Raw genomic sequence first — 18,677 nt, 5'->3', positions numbered from 1 at the left:
CTCATGTATTTTTGTGATGTGGGTTACACAGCACCCTCTGTGCCGTGACCCAGGGGTGTCCTAGGGACTCCCCAACATAGACTCCATACTCTGGGACTGACTACTGTCTCCCAGGGCATGTAAAGTCACCAAAGACTTTGCTAGTCTTGAATCCTGAACAGAACCAGTACAAACCATCATATTGTGGACGTACTGGCTGGGGCAATTCGATTGCCCCAGGGTCTGTTAGTCGAGGGGGCACGTCTCCGTCCCCCCTGATCGAGTTTTGGCTGGTGGCAGTGGAAACTACTTTTTATATTCGACCGCGAATATTTCCCTATGGGATTTCCCATTGTTTTAGGCTAACACATTTAATTATTTATTTACGGTAGCCTTAAACATACCGCCGGTTTATATATTTATTATTATAACTCCGGTTGGGACTTTTTGCCAAAACTTGATTCTAAAATGGCGTTGGCGTTCGCCTCTGTAACTCTGACCCAAAGTGGAGCCCTTTGTTCCACTTTTGGCGGGCTTCTCCACAGAAGCCCTCCAAAGTGGTGCCACTCTGTCTGGGGTACTTAGGAGGGGTGGAGGGGGATTTAGGCACCCTGGACTGAGTTACCTTGGTAACTCAAGTCGCACTCTGTCCTGATTGGCCCAAGTGGTGAGCCGGCCGGCTCACCACTTAGCATGTTTGAGTGACAGCTAGGCTGGGTGAATGGGGGTTTGCTGCATAAAAGCAGGGCTTTGGGGACTGGAACTTCAGAAGTCGCCACAGGACCAAGAATCCGACGAGGGAAGAGCTGAGCCGACCTGCTTAGACGACACCACCCGGTGGAGCCCTGCTGAACCGTCTCACCACTTTTCCCGACGACCGAGGAGAACTCTTAACGGAGTGGCTCCTTCCCTTGACTGGTGGGGACAACCAGTTTTCACCTTCTTTCCGCTCCTGGAGGTATCTCGTGGCCGCCTTGCCAGTGCCAAGCACCCCGGCAACCGGAACCCCACCACTTTTACCCCAACCACGAAAGTCGGTACAACCCTTTAACCGGAGGACTCCGCGGCTGGTTTCTTCCCGGGCAGTGCAACGACCCTCTTCTTCTGCTCTTCAGCGAGAACTTCTTCTCCCCTGACCGACGTCGAGCCTTGCTACCACTGCCTGGAACAACTGCCACCGCTGGAGGACCCTTTCCGCTTAAGGTACCGTGTTCCGCCTGGCTTCCCTTGCCACCGACTGTACGGGGTAGATTTAGCCCCCGGCTTTCGAACCTGGGAGTGCCGGGAACACCCTGGCTAAACTTTCTAAGCCACCCTAAACTCTTTCTAACTCTTTGCAAGACTTTGAATCCCTAATAACAGTGTGATCTTGGGCACATTTTCGCTCCGGCTACTCTAAGAGTGGGCCCTGCCTAGTGACTTTTGCTCACCTGTGACTTTGTGCTTCTTTGAGCCTATTGCAAGTGTTCTGGACCTTAGAGTGGTGTGTTTAACCCATTTCTGTTTCTTTTTATCCCTTTCTTGAACCTACTAGAGTGTCATCTAACGTTAAGCGCTCACCTCTGTTTTACTTATGTGGTGTTAACCTAGAGTTGTCTAGATAGGAGTAAGGGTTGAAACTGCTTTCATTATAACTGTGTTTGAAGTGTTTTTACTATATTTTGCTAGAGTGATTTCAACTTATGTGTGTTTAATAAATAAATAACTATATACTTTTGAAACCAAGCTCTGGTCAGTGTTTGCTTGTGCTATTGTATTTGAGTACCTATTGTGTATACTTTACATACTGCCTAACTCTTCTTGAGGGAAGTCTGACTGCTCAGCCACAGCTACCAGGTAAATCTGGGTGGTGCAGACTGCTACCAAGTGGGTTTACTGCTATACCTGTAGTCTTAAATCTTTTGCAGTGGTCCCCAAGGGAACTGCACAGGTTTCTGCCTAACACTGGTGTACAGCGGTGGGATTTGTATTAAGTATACATTTTAGTGTGCTTTAGATACCTTAGTGCAACTAACCACAAAGCTTAGCACTATAAAAGTAAACCTCTAACATGTCGGTTATAGAAAGCTATAGTCAAGAGTCCCTTGCAGCCAAAATTGCTGATTGTTTAAGAGTGCTCTGTAAACATAAAGACCTCCTGACTAAGGGCAAGAAAATGGAGCTGATTGAAAGATTGTTAGCTAACCAAAGTCTGGGTGAGGGTTCAGAGGAACCTACCACTCCAGCAACTGTAGATGACAGTATTGAAATTAACATGGAGCAAAATGTTGATGATTCTGAGGAAGAGTCAGAAGAGGAGGGTGAGGCTGTTGTGACTGTCCCCCCTAGGCCTCTACCTGCTCTACCTGCTGTACCTACTGGGCCTTTACCAGGTCCCACATTTAGTCCTCAGTACTTTGAACTGGAGAAAATGAAACTAGAATTGGAGTATAAGAAAATGAATGCTCAAACTGACAAAGTACTAAGGCTAAGGGAAATGGAGCTCAAGTATGAGCTAGAAATGAAGAAATTATCTGTTGAGAATGCTTCTCTCTCCGGCTCCTCTAGAAGTTCCAGTCCTAAAAGACCCCGGATGCCTAAAGAATTGGTTGGTATGTATGAGCCTAAGTTGGATTGGTTGTCTCTGTTTGAATATAATCATGGGCTCCAGAACATCACAGGAAATGACTTACTCACCTGGTTGTTCTCTAGGCTTCCCCCTGTTGCAACTGATGTGGTAATGGAGATGGGGGAGGAGGATAAGAAGGACTATGAATGTGTGAAACTAGCTTTGATAGCTAGGTTTGGGAAGACCCCTTCCCAGTATCTTAAGAGGTTTAGGAGCCTCAAAAAGCATGATGGTACCCCTTGGGCTACCTGGGTGAGTGAAGGGTTGAAAAACTTAGAGGGATGGATTAAGGGTTACAAGGTGAACACTTATGAAGGTATGAAGAATTTGTTTATGTTGGAGACTATTTATGATGCCTGCTCTCCTGAGCTCAGACAACACTTGGCTGATTCCAAGGAATTAGATTCCCGGAAACTGGCTAAGGCTGCTGACTTGTGGGTTGCCAACAGGGCCACTCACAAGGATTCTAGGGTAACTCAGAAAAAGGATGGGGAGAGACAGCCTAAAAAGGACTCCAAAGAGAATTCAAATGCTACAAATTCCAAAGAGGGCCCCAAACAAAACTATAAGGGTAAGCCACAAGGGAAACCGAATCAGGCTAGTGTACCTTCTGGTCCCAGACCAGAAGGAGGTCAGAACAAGCCTCCATTCCAGCGAGCCTTTGGCTCATGCTTTGTTTGTAAGGCTACTGACCATGTGAAAGGAGATCCCAGATGTAAGGGTAAACCTTCAGGGGTCCAACTTGCCTCCTTAGCCTTCGCTCCAGAAGAGGAAGTACATATGGCAAGTGGAAACTTTCTATTACTGGCTGATGAGCCCACTGGAGTCTCAGCTAGTGTTTCTTTAGTCTCTCTGGGGTTGTGGGAACAACAGAATTTAGATGTATATAACTCTATCCCAGATAATACTAAAGAGTATTATAAAGACAGTGTCCAAGTGAATGGCCAGGAGACTCCTGCCATTAGGGACACTGGGGCCAGCATAACTGTGGTGGATGAATCATTTTTCAAGGCAGAGGATGTTGCTAAGGCACCCAAATGCCTCACCAAGTTAGCTGGTGGGCCTGTGCAGATGTGTCCCCAGTTACCAGTTCTCATCCAATGTAATGATATGGCTGTAAAAATACCTGTCAGTGTACAATGTGAAGTGCCAGGTAGGGTTCTGTTGGGTAATGACCTCAAAGCTCTTGGAGTTGTATCTCGTACCCCCAGACCCCCTAGCAAAAGGTTACAGGAGCTCACAAAACCTGCAAGAGAGAAAACCCTGAGAGGGTTATCTCAGGAGATGATGACAGAAATCACTCCTCTCCCACTGGAACAACTTACTGCAGTAACAACCAGATCAGGAGCAAAGGGGCAACCCAAGACTCCTAGGAAAAAGCCAGCAGCAAGCACTCCAGTGCTTCCAACAAGGACTTCCCCTAGGTTGGCCAAAGTTACACCTGTAACTCCACCTCCAGCTGAGGCTGAGAGGGAGGTACAACCCTGTGTGGTTGAGCTAGACTCTGAGGAAGAGCTAGAGGGAGGCCCAAACCTTATTGGAGATTTGGACCCTGAGGACCATCCTGAGCTGCAGTCTTTACTGGCAGAAGGTGGGCCTAGCAGGGCTGCTTTCCGTAAGGGGCAAAGAGAATGTCCAACTCTGGAAGGTCTCCGCCACCAGGCAGCTTCTCAAGCTGATGGGCAAGAGCCTGGGAAGTATAGGTTGCACTGGGAAGATGGCCTCTTCTACAGTGAACCCACTGAGTCTGAACCTGGAGACTACAAACGCCTTGTAGTCCCACAAGAGAACAGACAACAGTTCTTACAACTAGCCCATGAGATACCTTTGGCTGGTCACTTGAGTTTCAAGAAGACCAAGGAAAGGCTCTCACTCTACTTTTATTGGCCAAAGATGGGGGCTGAAGTAGATAGATATTGTAAGAGCTGCCATACCTGCCAGGTTTCTGGTAAGGTTGGTTCCAAGAATGTGGCACCTTTAGTGCCTCTCCCAGTTGTGGGAGTCCCATTTGAGAGGGTAGGGATTGACATTGTTGGTCCCCTTGATCCCCCAACCTCCTCAGGCAACAGGTTTATACTTGTTGTAGTAGACCATGCTACTAGGTACCCTGAGGCAATTCCTATGAGGACTGTTACAGCTCCGGCTGTGGCTAAGGCCCTCCTTGGTATTTTCACCAGGGTTGGGTTTCCTAAGGAAGTAATCTCTGACAGGGGGTCAAACCTTATGTCCCACTACATGAAAGCCATGTGGAAAACCTGTGGAGTTACTTACAAGTTCTCAACAGCATACCACCCTCAGACAAACGGGTTGGTTGAAAGGTTTAACAGAACCATGAAGAGCATGATAGGTGCTTTAGAGGAACCCCTTAAGAAAAAATGGGACCTTCTACTGCCATGCCTGCTCTTTGCTTATAGAGAAGTCCCTCAGGAGGGAGTAGGTTATTCTCCCTTTGAGCTTCTCTATGGCCATCCGGTCAGAGGTCCATTGGCCCTGATTAAGGAGGGGTTGGAAGGTGCTCCTCCCCTCAAGCCAGTCAGAGTGACTGACTATGTGATAGGTCTCCGGAGGAGAATGTCACACATGATGGCAGAAGCAAGTGACAACTTGAAAGCTGGTCAAGCTCTGGTCAAACATTGGCATGACCAGAAGGCTAACGTGGTTGAGTTTACTCAAGACCAGCTAGTGCTAGTTATGCTCCCAACAAGGCAGAGGGCCTTGCAAGACAAGTGGATGGGACCCTTCAAGATTGTGGGAAAGCTTGGAGAGGTCAACTATCTGGTGGATCTGGGCAGACCCAGGGAAGCTCCTAGAGTCTTCCACACCAACAGACTAAAAGCATACATCTCCAGACCTGACGTAGGAGCCTTGCTTCTAGCTTCAGCTGCAGAGGAGGAAGAGAGTGAATCTCTCCCTGATCTCCTCAGAGGGGTGCCTTTAGATGAAAAAGTCGAAGGAGTTAATCTCTCTTCAGACCTGACACCTGAGCAACAAGAGGAGTGCAAATCTATGTTAAATCAGTTTGCCTCCCTGTTCTCACTGTCACCAGGCTTGACCCCTTGGGGCCAGCATGAGATACTCACTGGTGACTGTCTGCCAGTCAAAAGCAGAGGGTACAGAATGTCAGAACATATCAGAACCCACATCCAAGGAGAGGTCAAGAAGATGCTTGATCTCGGGGTAATAGAACCCTCTACTAGTCCATGGTCTAGCCCAGTTGTGTTAGTACCAAAGGCACGATCCAAGGACTTGAGATTCTGTGTGGACTATAGAGCTCTAAATGCAGTCACCAAGACTGATGCCCACCCTTTGCCCAGGACAGATGAGCTGGTGGATAAACTTGGTGCAGCCAAGTACCTCAGCACATTTGACCTTACGTCAGGCTATTGGCAAATAGCCCTGACAGACCATGCCAAGGAGAAGACTGCATTTTCAACCCCAGTTGGCTTGTACCAGTTTAAGGTCATGCCTTTTGGATTAAAAAATGCACCTGCCACATTCCAAAGGATGGTGAACCAAGTTCTGGCTGGGATGGAAGATTTCTGCATGGCATACTTGGATGACATTGCAGTCTTCAGCCACTCCCGGGAAGAACATGTGAACCACCTAGGACATGTGTTGCAGGCTCTGGAACAGGCCCATTTGACAATCAAAGCCAGTAAGTGCCAGATTGGTCAAAGTAAAGTGGTCTACCTTGGGCATGAGGTAGGAGGTGGAGAAATAAGGCCTTTGCTCAGCAAGATTGAAGCTGTGCAAAGTTGGACAACACCAACTACTCAAACCCAAGTGAGAGCCTTCCTAGGCCTCACTGGGTATTACAGGAATTTCATTGAGAACTATGGGACCATAGCTTCTCCACTGAATGTAATCTCCTCTCCTAAATTCCCTAAAAAGGTAAAATGGAATGAGGAGTGCAATCAGGCCTTTGAAAAACTGAAGAGAGCTCTTTGCCAAGCTCCAGTATTGAGAGCTCCTGACTACCACCAAACTTTCATTGTACAAACTGATGCTTCCAATGTAGGTATAGGTGCAGTTCTAAGCCAACTGGATGAGAAGGGTAGGGAGCACCCCATTTGCTTCATCAGTAGAAAACTGAAGGATCCTGAGACAAGGTGGGCAACAATCGAAAGAGAATGCTTTGCTATTGTGTGGGCACTGAAGAAGTTTAGGCCATACTTGTATGGTTCTACTTTTGTTATTCAGACTGACCACCAACCCTTGAGATGGTTAATGCAAATGAAAGGGGAAAATCCAAAACTATTGAGATGGTCAATCTGCCTGCAAGGGTTTGATTTCACCATTGAGCACAGGTCAGGGTGTCACCATCAAAATGCTGATGGACTCTCTAGGATGTATATCATCGACTAGAGGTATGAGGTTCATCCAGGAGTGGATTAAATCCTCCTGTCCCTTAGTCTGGGGGGGGCGAGTGTTAGGGAGAATTCTCTGTTTAGGCTGAATTTCCCTACCTAGTGAGTCCCCCAGCAGCTTTGCTGGATTTCTGGGGTTTCTTTTTTTCTCCTGCCAAGAGTGAGACTCTTTTACCCTCACTCTTGGACATGTTGAAGTGTGTTTTCTTGGTTAAACCTTGTGTTGAATGGGCTATGGGGTCTTTTACTCCATAGGGCCTCATGTATTTTTGTGATGTGGGTTACACAGCACCCTCTGTGCCGTGACCCAGGGGTGTCCTAGGGACTCCCCAACATAGACTCCATACCCTGGGACTGACTACTGTCTCCCAGGGCATGTAAAGTCACCAAAGACTTTGCTAGTCTTGAATCCTGAACAGAACCAGTACAAACCATCATATTGTGGACGTACTGGCTGGGGCAATTCGATTGCCCCAGGGTCTGTTAGTCGAGGGGGCACGTCTCCGTCCCCCCTGATCGAGTTTTGGCTGGTGGCAGTGGAAACTACTTTTTATATTCGACCGCGAATATTTCCCTATGGGATTTCCCATTGTTTTAGGCTAACACATTTAATTATTTATTTACGGTAGCCTTAAACATACCGCCGGTTTATATATTTATTATTATAACTCCGGTTGGGACTTTTTGCCAAAACTTGATTCCAAAATGGCGTTGGCGTTCGCCTCTGTAACTCTGACCCAAAGTGGAGCCCTTTGTTCCACTTTTGGCGGGCTTCTCCACAGAAGCCCTCCAAAGTGGTGCCACTCTGTCTGGGGTACTTAGGAGGGGTGGAGGGGGATTTAGGCACCCTGGACTGAGTTACCTTGGTAACTCAAGTCGCACTCCGTCCTGATTGGCCCAAGTGGTGAGCCGGCCGGCTCACCACTTAGCATGTTTGAGTGACAGCTAGGCTAAGTGAATGGGGGTTTGCTGCATAAAAGCAGGGCTTTGGGGACTGGAACTTCAGAAGTCGCCACAGGACCAAGAATCCGACGAGGGAAGAGCTGAGCCGACCTGCTTCGACGACACCACCCGGTGGAGCCCTGCTGAACCGTCTCACCACTTTTCCCGACGACCGAGGAGAACTCTTAACGGAGTGGCTCCTTCCCTTGACTGGTGGGGACAACCAGTTTTCACCTTCTTTCCGCTCCTGGAGGTATCTCGTGGCCGCCTTGCCAGTGCCAAGCACCCCGGCAACCGGAACCCCACCACTTTTACCCCAACCACGAAAGTCGGTACAACCCTTTAACCGGAGGACTCCGCGGCTGGTTTCTTCCCGGGCAGTGCAACGACCCTCTTCTTCTGCTCTTCAGCGAGAACTTCTTCTCCCCTGACCGACGTCGAGCCTTGCTACCACTGCCTGGAACAACTGCCACCGCTGGAGGACCCTTTCCGCTTAAGGTACCGTGTTCCGCCTGGCTTCCCTTGCCACCGACTGTACGGGGTAGATTTAGCCCCCGGCTTTCGAACCTGGGAGTGCCGGGAACACCCTGGCTAAACTTTCTAAGCCACCCTAAACTCTTTCTAACTCTTTGCAAGACTTTGAATCCCTAATAACAGTGTGATCTTGGGCACATTTTCGCTCCGGCTACTCTAAGAGTGGGCCCTGCCTAGTGACTTTTGCTCACCTGTGACTTTGTGCTTCTTTGAGCCTATTGCAAGTGTTCTGGACCTTAGAGTGGTGTGTTTAACCCATTTCTGTTTCTTTTTATCCCTTTCTTGAACCTACTAGAGTGTCATCTAACGTTAAGCGCTCACCTCTGTTTTAATTATGTGGTGTTAACCTAGAGTTGTCTAGATAGGAGTAAGGGTTGAAACTGCTTTCATTATAACTGTGTTTGAAGTGTTTTTACTATATTTTGCTAGAGTGATTTCAACTTATGTGTGTTTAATAAATAAATAACTATATACTTTTGAAACCAAGCTCTGGTCAGTGTTTGCTTGTGCTATTGTATTTGAGTACCTATTGTGTATACTTTACATACTGCCTAACTCTTCTTGAGGGAAGTCTGACTGCTCAGCCACAGCTACCAGGTAAATCTGGGTGGTGCAGACTGCTACCAAGTGGGTTTACTGCTATACCTGTAGTCTTAAATCTTTTGCAGTGGTCCCCAAGGGAACTGCACAGGTTTCTGCCTAACAATATATATATGTCCACTTCGACGAATCCACACCATACTTTGCACTTGATATTTATTCTAATGATCCTTGACACTTTTGGTCAACATTGTAATAAGAACACCTTCTACAAAGTTTTCATTAAAAGTAAATGTACATGTGATGTCATCAGTGCTCAGAGGCACAGCTTCACCTCACTGATGAGGCCCAACAAGGCTGAGACACGTGTATGGGGTTGCTGGTGGTACTCTTGTTCAGAAAGGAATTGCCATAGCATTTCGGTGCTGGACTGCCCATGTGGGCGGGACAAAGACTGATCTGCAAATGGATATTTCCCATCTGTGAAAGGTACAGTGAGCAAAAAGCGTGTGCTGCAAACTCTCATCTCAGAACAGGTTATCATGCCATGTTCTTTCTGGAGAGGAGCGCCTGCTACCTTTTTTAAAATATCATCAATGACATTTCTGATGTCATCTTTGATGTCCTGGGTGTTAGTCCTAGCAGTGCACGGTGGTGGCGCGAGTTATGGTTGCTTAGCTTACCATTTGATCTCGGAAAGAAAATATATGCTTAGCTTACCATAACTGGCAAATTTCAAGGGTTTTTCGGTTTTACTTTGAACCATAACGTCCCGTTAACAAAGTTTTTTTTTAGTGAATTTCATAGGTTTTTAGTAGCGCACTTTAACCATAACGTCCCGTTAATAACGTTTTTCTTACTGAATATATATATACACACACTTGTGGAATCTGATTAGATTACATGCTGTGCATAGGCCAACATAGAGTGGAAGCTGCAGAGTATATCAGTTGTTCTCGAAACTCAAAGTGACGTCGATGGGGCGTGCCAGTAATACTATCCCTAGTGTGACGCCCACTGTACCCATGATCCCTCATGGATAGTCACATGTATACAATTGTGCTTTTCCCTATCAAACAAGACACTGCCTTTTACGCCCAGAGTTCACTCCACAAGGAGCACAGGAGCCACTCTGGCTTTCATTGCAAATGCCCCTCTAGACAGCATTTGCAAAGCAGCTACATGGAGCTCAATACACATTTTCACTCAGCATTACTACATTGACCCTCATTCCAAGACGGATACACAGGTGGGACAAGCGGTTCTAAGACATCTGTTCGCCCATGAACCTTCTCACATCCCACCACCTTCGTCTAACACTGCTCGCATAGCATGTGATCCAAGCAGATCCACAAGCCTCATAAGGGATACATTACTCATGGTTATTGTATTTCTGATGCTTGTGTCTGCTTGGATTCACAAGCGCCCACCCTTCCTCCTCTCGGAGAGAAGGCGCATGGATGCTTATAAGCCTGTCTGAAACGTATCTGTTTGGATTCAACTGCACTCGCGCTACGCTTCATGCTATCTCATGTCAGAAAAATAACAATCAGAGGGACCTCGACGCGTGAAGGATCATGGGTACAGTGGACGTCACACTAGGGATAGTATTAATGGCACGCCCTGTCGACGTCCCGTTTCGAGAACAACAACTGTAATACTCTGCAGCTTCCACTAGATGTCGGCCTTTGCACAGCATGTGAATCTAAGCAGATTCGAACATCAGAAATGCCATTACCGTGTGTATTGTAGTATATATTTCTGATGTTTGTTAATCTGCTTAGAATCACATGCTCTGCATAGTCCGACATCCGGTGGTCACTGGGGAGTATTGCATTTTGTTTTTCGTAGTCGAAAAGGGGACGTTGACAAGGCGTGTCTGTAACACTATCCCTATAGTGACGTGCGGTGTACCCACAATCCCTCACGCGTCGAGGTCCTTCAGATTGTTTTTTTCCGCCCAGATATTGGTCGTCTTTACGCGGAGCTCCTCGAGACATTGCAAAAACATTTATTCGACCTTTGGTCGTTATTAACTTATAATACTTTACATCCCTCCTTCGGCGTCGTAGCTGCAAAGCTGTTTCACCGCTGATCAAGATCTTCCACGGCGGTGCCTTTGATGGAGGAGGTTGTTCGCCGAACACGTGGCCTGGCCTCGCCGGCCAAATACAGTAGGGAGAGTGGGGTCGTGGGACATTTGTTTCTCTTTGAGAATGCCTTTCCCTTTCCCCTCCCTTTCCTTCTGGGTTATCACATGCAATCGTTTCCTCAGCTATGGAAAGGACACCCTTTAGGTTTTGCCCGCGTTGCAAGGGCAAGTTTACCTGGAAAGATGAGCATAAACTGTGTAACCGTTGCTTGCCCCTCGACCACAAGCCTAAGACTTAAAAGGACCGCAGGGTCAAAAGGTGGGCAGCCTATGCCATGTCTAGGTCTGATTCCTCACCCGCCGCCGCCGCCGAATATGACGAGAAATGTGATATCCCGACGTCCGTTTCGTTTCGGAAGTCGTAGACCGATCTGAGGAGCGTTCACGCTCCTCGTCTGTCCCCGGCCCCGACAAGCTCGGCTCACGCCCTGCTTATGGGGATGAACACCCAGGCAACACTGACGCACACAAAAAAACACTCCCATAAACACACGACCCACGGCTCTTCCTCGTCGAAGACGAAGAGAGCATTAGCGCCAACGGAGACGCAGGTTCTACCGGCGGCCTCCTCAGACCGTAAGAGTCTAAAGCCCCCCTCGCAACCGCAAACACGAGTAGCGACTGGGCTACCCCCCGATAAGGGCGCTATCACTAAACCGCGAGACGACGCGCACCGTCAGAGAGCGCCCGTTGGCGTAGAGCCAAGCGATGCCTGTAACGTCGACGCCAGGGGCGTTGCTAGGGGGGGGCTAAGGTGGCTATAGCCCCTGATCTTTTGGTTGTAGCCCCGGATAGAATCTCAGGAGCTACAGCCAAAAGACTAGCTAGCCCCCAGTCCCAACAGTACCGACATCAGCTTAGCCCCGGGTCTTTTCCAGACCTAGCAACTCCCCTGGTCGACGCCAGAGGTACCCTCGACAGACAGATTAGTTGTCGAGAGCCTGGCGCAGATTGTTTCCACCGATAGCCAGAGATGGACGGCGAAAGAAACGTCGATCACCGCTCACAAAGCCCGGGAGATGCCGAAAAGGTCAGAAGGAAGGCAGGAACTGCCTCCTCTGTCGAGAGGGACTCGTAGCCTACCAGAAGGCTTTTCAGAAGGCGACGGGAACCTATCTTCGATGTTATGGGATAGGTCGAAGCGTTTTCAAACTGAAGGCCCTCCCTTTTCTTTCCCTGACCGCTCTGGGGTGGGGTACCTCAAGAAACCTTTAGAGACTCCAGTTTTGAATGGACAAAATGGAGAGGTTTATGGAGACTCAGAACCTTCCAACACCCAAGAGATCAAGAGAGGGACCTCCGGAGGATCCCAGGGCCAAGTACCCTAGGCTGTTTAATCCCCTCCAAGAGGATGTAGATTTATATGACCTCACTGAAGAGGACCCGCACTTTCAGGAGGATGACGAATTCTTAGGCAACGAAGGGGAACAAAACCTACAGGAGAAAGGTTTTGAAGATAACCCAGATATGGGTGGTGGGGGCTTTGAAGAAGACCCAGAAGAAGGCGCTTCACAGCCCTGGCAGTCCCCATCAGTTTTTTCAGACCCACACGCCCTAAACTTGCCCCCCCTCCCCCTAAGGACTCACATATTAGGAATATGTCACCTATAGACGATCAAGCTACATTTAATGCACGACTACGCAAGGCAGCAGCGCATTTCGAAATCGAGACTGGGGAAATTTCTCCTGACATAGACTTTGTAGAAAAGATCATCAAGGAGAAACCCCCTGTCAGCCAAACCATTCCCCTCCTCGCCTCAGTAAAGAGACAAATTATTCCTTTGCTATCTACACCCGCGTTGGTCAGAGGGGGTCAACCTGAGGATAGAAAAATGTAGTCCCTCCCCATCGGACACGTTCTACGTCAGGGGCCACTCTGTACCAGACTCCTTAGTGGTGACAAATACAAGGAAAAGAGCAGGGGTCCCGCTGTCAACCAGCGAGGCACCACCAGATAAAGAGGGTAAAAAATTGTATGCCCTAGGAAAGAGGATTACAGCCTCGGATGCCTTTTCCGCAAGAATTGCCAACAACAACTCTTTGCTGGCAAGTTACGCAGATGCTCAATGGAGCAAACTACGTAAGGACGTAGAGGAGGTACCGGAACCCCTACGTACTCTGCTTCTGGCCACGGTTACTGAAGGGACCTTAGTCAACCAAAGCATCATTAAAAATACTCTGGATGCTGCAGAAACGGCTGGCCGTTCCCTAGTCCAAGGAATCCTCCTCAAACGCCATGTATGGCTACGTAATTAAGGTTTTAAACCTGAAACACAAGCATCTCTAATTAACAAACCTATAAAAGATGCCAACCTCTTTGGAAAGGCGGTGGATGAGGCACCAGAGACTGCAAAGAAGGATTTTGACACCATCAAAACCCTATACCAAATTTCAAGGCCTCCCAACACACGTGGTTATGGCAACAGATGCTTTTTTCGAGGCCAACGCCAGCAGCAACAACAGCAGCAGCAATACTCTGCAGGTAACTGGTCCTCTAACCAAGGCACCAGTGGACAATACAACCAAAGAGGACCACGTTGTGGCAAGGGAAGAGGTTGGGGTCCCACCCCGAGAGGTTCCCAAGCCACCAACACCAAATGACTCGAAGATTCGGGTCCCCTCCCATGCATCGCCCGGTCGGGGGCCAGTTAACATCCTTTCTTCCAGCATGGGAGGGTATAACATCAGACCGCTGGGTACTATCAACCATAGCCCGCGGTTACCGTATAGAATTCAACAGTTCCCCTACGTACAGACCCCCAAGGGGACGACGCATGTCACCAGAACACCTCGCCATCCTTCTTCAAGAAGTGGAACTACTACTAGAAAAAGGAGCTATAGAGGTTGTACCTCTATCTCGGGTAACGGAAGGTATTTATTCAGTGTACTTCCTTGTACCCAAAAAGGACTTAACCATGCGCCCTGTACTACATCTGCGCCCAGCGAACAAATTTGTCAAACCTCAAAGGTTTCGTATGGTGACTTTACAGTAGGTGATCCCCCTGCTTTCACAGGGAGATTACATGACAAAACTGGACATGAAAGATGCATACTTTCATATTTTAATGTTGCCAGCGCACAGAAAATACCTCAGGTTCATGATAGAAGGCAAACACTACCAGTTCAGAGTGCTACCCTTCGGCATAGCATCAGCGCCGAGAGTATTCACGAAGGTACTGGCAGTGGCAGCGGCCCACCTGCACAGATTGTCCATCCCAGTATACCCTTACCTCGACGATTGGCTCATAACGGGGGATTCTTATGAAATATGCTTCTCAAATACCCAAAGGACTGTAGACCTTTTGTTTCAACTGGGCTTCTCCATCAACGAGAAGAAGTCCAGCTTAGACCCCAGCCAGATCCAACAATTCCTAGGGGCTTTAATTCGAACAAAGAACGGCCTCGTCTTCCCCTCCAACGAGAGGGTCCAAAACATGCTGTTTCATATCCCTCAATATGTGGCTGGTCGAGAGGTGACTGTACGCAAAGCAATGCGCTTACTAGGAATGATGGCGTCATGTATTTATTTGGTACCTCACGCGCGCATGCGCCCAATGCAAGAGTGGCACAACAGCCAGTGGTGTCATGCCAGCGGACAATGGGACGATCTAGTGGTGGTCTCGCAAGCCTTGGTTCTCTCGCTACGGTGGTGGTCGAAGGAAAACCTGGTAATAGGGAAACCATTCGTCACCCCCGCAGTGGAAGCCACTCTAACCACAGACGCATCCCTCACAGGACGGGGGTCTCACCTATCCCATCAGACTGCTCACGGAGTTTGGACTCCGAGCATAGCATCCAAGCACATAAACTTACTGGAGCTACTAACTGTGTTCAAGGCACTGAAAGCCTTCCAGGCACACCTGCAAGGGAAGACAGTGATGGTCCTCACGGACAGCATCACAGCCATGTACTACCTCAACAAGCAAGGGGGAACTCACTCTCCAGGACTGTCCAAGCTGTCCCAGAACATCTGGAAGTGGGCTCTCAGACACATGTTCCTATTGTCACAACATGTACCAGGGGACCTCAATCTGCTAGCAGACGAACTCAGCAGAGACTTCCCTCTGCCCTCGGAGTACGAATGGCGGTTACACGAAGACATCATCTTCAACATCTTCACACAATGGGGATTCCCAGAAATAGATCTGTTCGCAACTCTGGAGAACTCCCAATGCCAAGATTACGCCTCCAGGTACCCCCAGAACCAATCCAAGGGCAACGGTCTATCGATACCATGGTCAGGGAAATTTGTTTACGCTTTTCCCCCCGACTCCACTTCTCAACAAGATAGTGCACAAGATGCACCAAGAACAACTTACCATGATACTGGTGGCCCCTATGTGGGCCCGACAGCCATGGTTCGCTCACTTGATGGAGATGTCCCTATCTCCTCCAGTGAAACTTCCCTGCCCGTAAAACATGCTGTCACAGGACAAGGGCAGGACACTACATCCATTCCCTCAGACCATGAACTTAGCAGCCTGGCTCCTAAGATCATAGAATTTGGACATTTACAGCTCCCGCAGAGATGCATGGACATTCTCAGGGAGGCTAGAAAGCCTAACACTCGTCACGTTTATTCTAGCAAATGGAAGAGATTTGTCATCTGGTGTAGAGGAAGGAGCATCAACCCAGTTGACTGCTCTCCCACAAAAATTGTTCTGTACCTGACTCACCTACTAGACTCAGGCTTGATGTTTATCTCTATTAAAGTCCATTTAGTTGCACTTTCCGCATACACCACTTCCCAACTTAAAGTGTCATGGTCGAAAGTCCCAGTTATTAAAACCTTCATGGAAGGAGTGAAGAGGATCCACCCTCCCATAGCTTACCCTGCTCCTGGATGGGACCTAAATGTGGTACTAACTAGGCTCATGGGGTCACCCTTTGAACCCATGCACAAAGCTACAAAGACCTCACTCTTAAGACTGCTTTTCTAATAGCTATCACCTCCATTAGGAGAGTAAGTGAACTACAAGCGCTTTCTGTACTAGACCCCTTTGTAACAGTTCACAAGGGTAAGGTGGTTCTACGTACACATCTTAGGTTTGCACCAAAATGTATCTCTAAATTCCATGTCAACCAATCAATAGAACTACCAACGTTCTTTCAAAACCCTTCAAACTTAGAGCAGAAGAGCCTGCATACACTGGATGTTCGCAGAGCCGTTATGTTTTATATGGAAAGAACTAGACCATTGAGAAAGACTAATCAGTTCTTTGTCTCAGTGGCAGCAGGAAGAGAAGGAGATGCAGTTTCATAATCCACTATTTCTAGATGGATTGTACAATGCATCACTATCTGTTACACTCTTGCTAAGAGAGAACTACCGTTCAAGCCAAGAGCACGCTCCACTCGAGGCACCGGGGCTTCCATAGCTTTCATTGCAAATGTCCCTCTTAAGTCCATTTGCAAAGCGGCAACCTGGAGTTCTGTTCACACCTTTACAAAACACTACTGTCTAGATGCCCACTCTAGATCTGATTCCCAGGTGGGACAAGCAGTATTAAGACATCTTTTCTCTACTGTTCCTTCCCGCAACCCACCTCCAACTCCGGGTACTGCTTGCTAGTCTATGCACAGCATGTGATTCTAAGCAGATTAACAAACATCAGAAGACAATGCATTACTTACCGTAAAAGCATTTCTGATGGTTGTATCTGCTTAGATTCACATGCGCCCAACCTTCCTCCCCGCTCAGATGGAAGGAACATAGACTTTCTTCTATATCTCTCTTTTCTGTACTCACTCACGTCTAATAGGCTCCCTCAGGGCAGAAAAAATACAAACAGAGGGACTTTGACGCGTGAGGGATTGTGGGTACACTGCACGTCACTATAGGGATAGCGTTACAGACACGCCTTGTCGACGTCCCCTTTTCGACTATGAAAAACAAAATGCAATACTCCGCAGTGACCACTGGATGTCGGACTATGCACAGCATTTGAATCTAAGCAGATACAACCATCGAATGCTTTTTATGGCAAGTAATGCATTGTCATATTTAGAAAAATGTTTTAACTCTCAGCTGCCCCTGTTGTAAGAACAATTAAGCCCATCTGCCACTGACTCGCCATCAGTTGGAGAGGGCCCCACAGGCAGTTAGAGATGACCCAGGTAATGGGTCAGTGGAGGGCTTGTGCAGATAGCATCCCCTAATACAGTATTCATGACTCAGCTGGCGTATGATTCAACAATTCAGTTAACATATGCTTAATAAATTAACAAGGTATCCCAAACTTGAAATTAGTGGCAGCAACTTAAGTTTTCACAAGGAATAGCATGATTGCCTCCTTGTGTAGGTCTCGGGCATTCCTGAATTGCTGGGAGTCATACTTTTAGCATTTATCTCAGTTGCAACTGGTTGCCTAGAATGACAATTTAATGGTGGAGTCCCAGATGATGGAGGTTTGAAAGGACAGCGCTTGTCAGGATCGTCTTTTTTAGCTTGTAGCGTCCCGTTTTATCGTATGTACTCCAATAATTGTTACTGTCTAATGGGTAAATTGTATGGTAGTCCATTAGCAATGTGAAAGGTGCATTGTGGTAGTTTGTGTTTCAACCGGCATGAAGGCCAAACCAGATTGTCTTGTTTCCCACAGGCCCATTGGCGTAGCATGTTTGCAGCTTGTCACGTTGACAGCAAACTGTAAGGAGGCTGCCGTCATCTAACAGGCCCTTCTAGTTTCCTGATAGTCCCCACCCACACTCCGCGGGGCAGGGACAGGGAGTGGATGGCAAAGCAGACCTACCAGACGTTGTGGGATACTGATTGGTTCATAAAGCATTACTATGATCACAAGCTCATAAGTGATTACGTTCACGCTCTATCCCCACCCATCCTTCCCCATCTTTCTCTGCTCAACTCACCCCCTTTATCTGTAACCCCACCATGCAATTCCCACCCACCCTACATATGGTCTTATTTGCACTGCCCACCTTACTATCTCATCCTTCCTCTCACACTTTACAATCTCTTCTTTGTAATCAGGTGCTGATAAATGCAAAATGCAAATAACATCAGTAAACGCCAAAACAATTGGCATTGCCAATGCTTGTTTGTTCTAGTTTTGTATACTTTGTCTTTGCATTGTTACATTTCTATGGAGCTCCTATCCACCTTTTGTCTAACTCTCAAGCTGAATTGCAACTCTGCATGAATACTGAAGTGTGCTACTGCAATGAAGCCTCCTAACATAAAATATCTGATTTGTGTTGTATTTATCTAACAGATTTACACAAAATTTTACTTGGCTTGAATTCATAACATGTAACTATGTATTAATTCTTAAGTATATTGTGTGCATTTTCTTAGGCTGAAATCCAAGAAAGCCAAGTATACATTTAGCAGTGACTCCGAGGTGGAAGAGGTGATTCCCTTAAAATCAAAAGGTATACTTTTTTGTTTCATCTTTCCTATACATACTGTGATATATGCCTGCTCTGCCTCCTTCCCCTATCTCACCGTGGCAAGATTCCTGGTCGACCTATAACAGTTGTTCTCCAGTCATGGTAGCCAGTGTTTCATAATTTGAAGGGCAGAATGCTTTACATC

The 18,677-nt window shown here is 47.6% G+C and overlaps 1 protein-coding gene across 3 annotated transcripts in view; it reads left to right on the top strand.

Annotated features, from left to right (window-relative positions):
- Positions 1-18,677, top strand: part of HLTF (helicase like transcription factor) — a 1,760,895-nt gene that overhangs the window by 665,620 nt on the left and 1,076,598 nt on the right. For all 3 annotated transcript variants that reach the window (XM_069618321.1, XM_069618322.1, XM_069618323.1), the window contains exon 12: positions 18,438-18,514. In XM_069618321.1, the coding sequence (XP_069474422.1) occupies positions 18,438-18,514 (77 nt within the window). The remainder of the gene's footprint in view (positions 1-18,437; positions 18,515-18,677) is intronic.

Source organism: Ambystoma mexicanum, chromosome 10 (assembly GCF_040938575.1).
Source record: "Ambystoma mexicanum isolate Mex_15411 chromosome 10, UKY_AmexF1_1, whole genome shotgun sequence".
Lineage (NCBI taxonomy): Eukaryota > Metazoa > Chordata > Amphibia > Caudata > Ambystomatidae > Ambystoma > Ambystoma mexicanum.
This window is presented reverse-complemented; position numbering and strand designations above follow the sequence as displayed.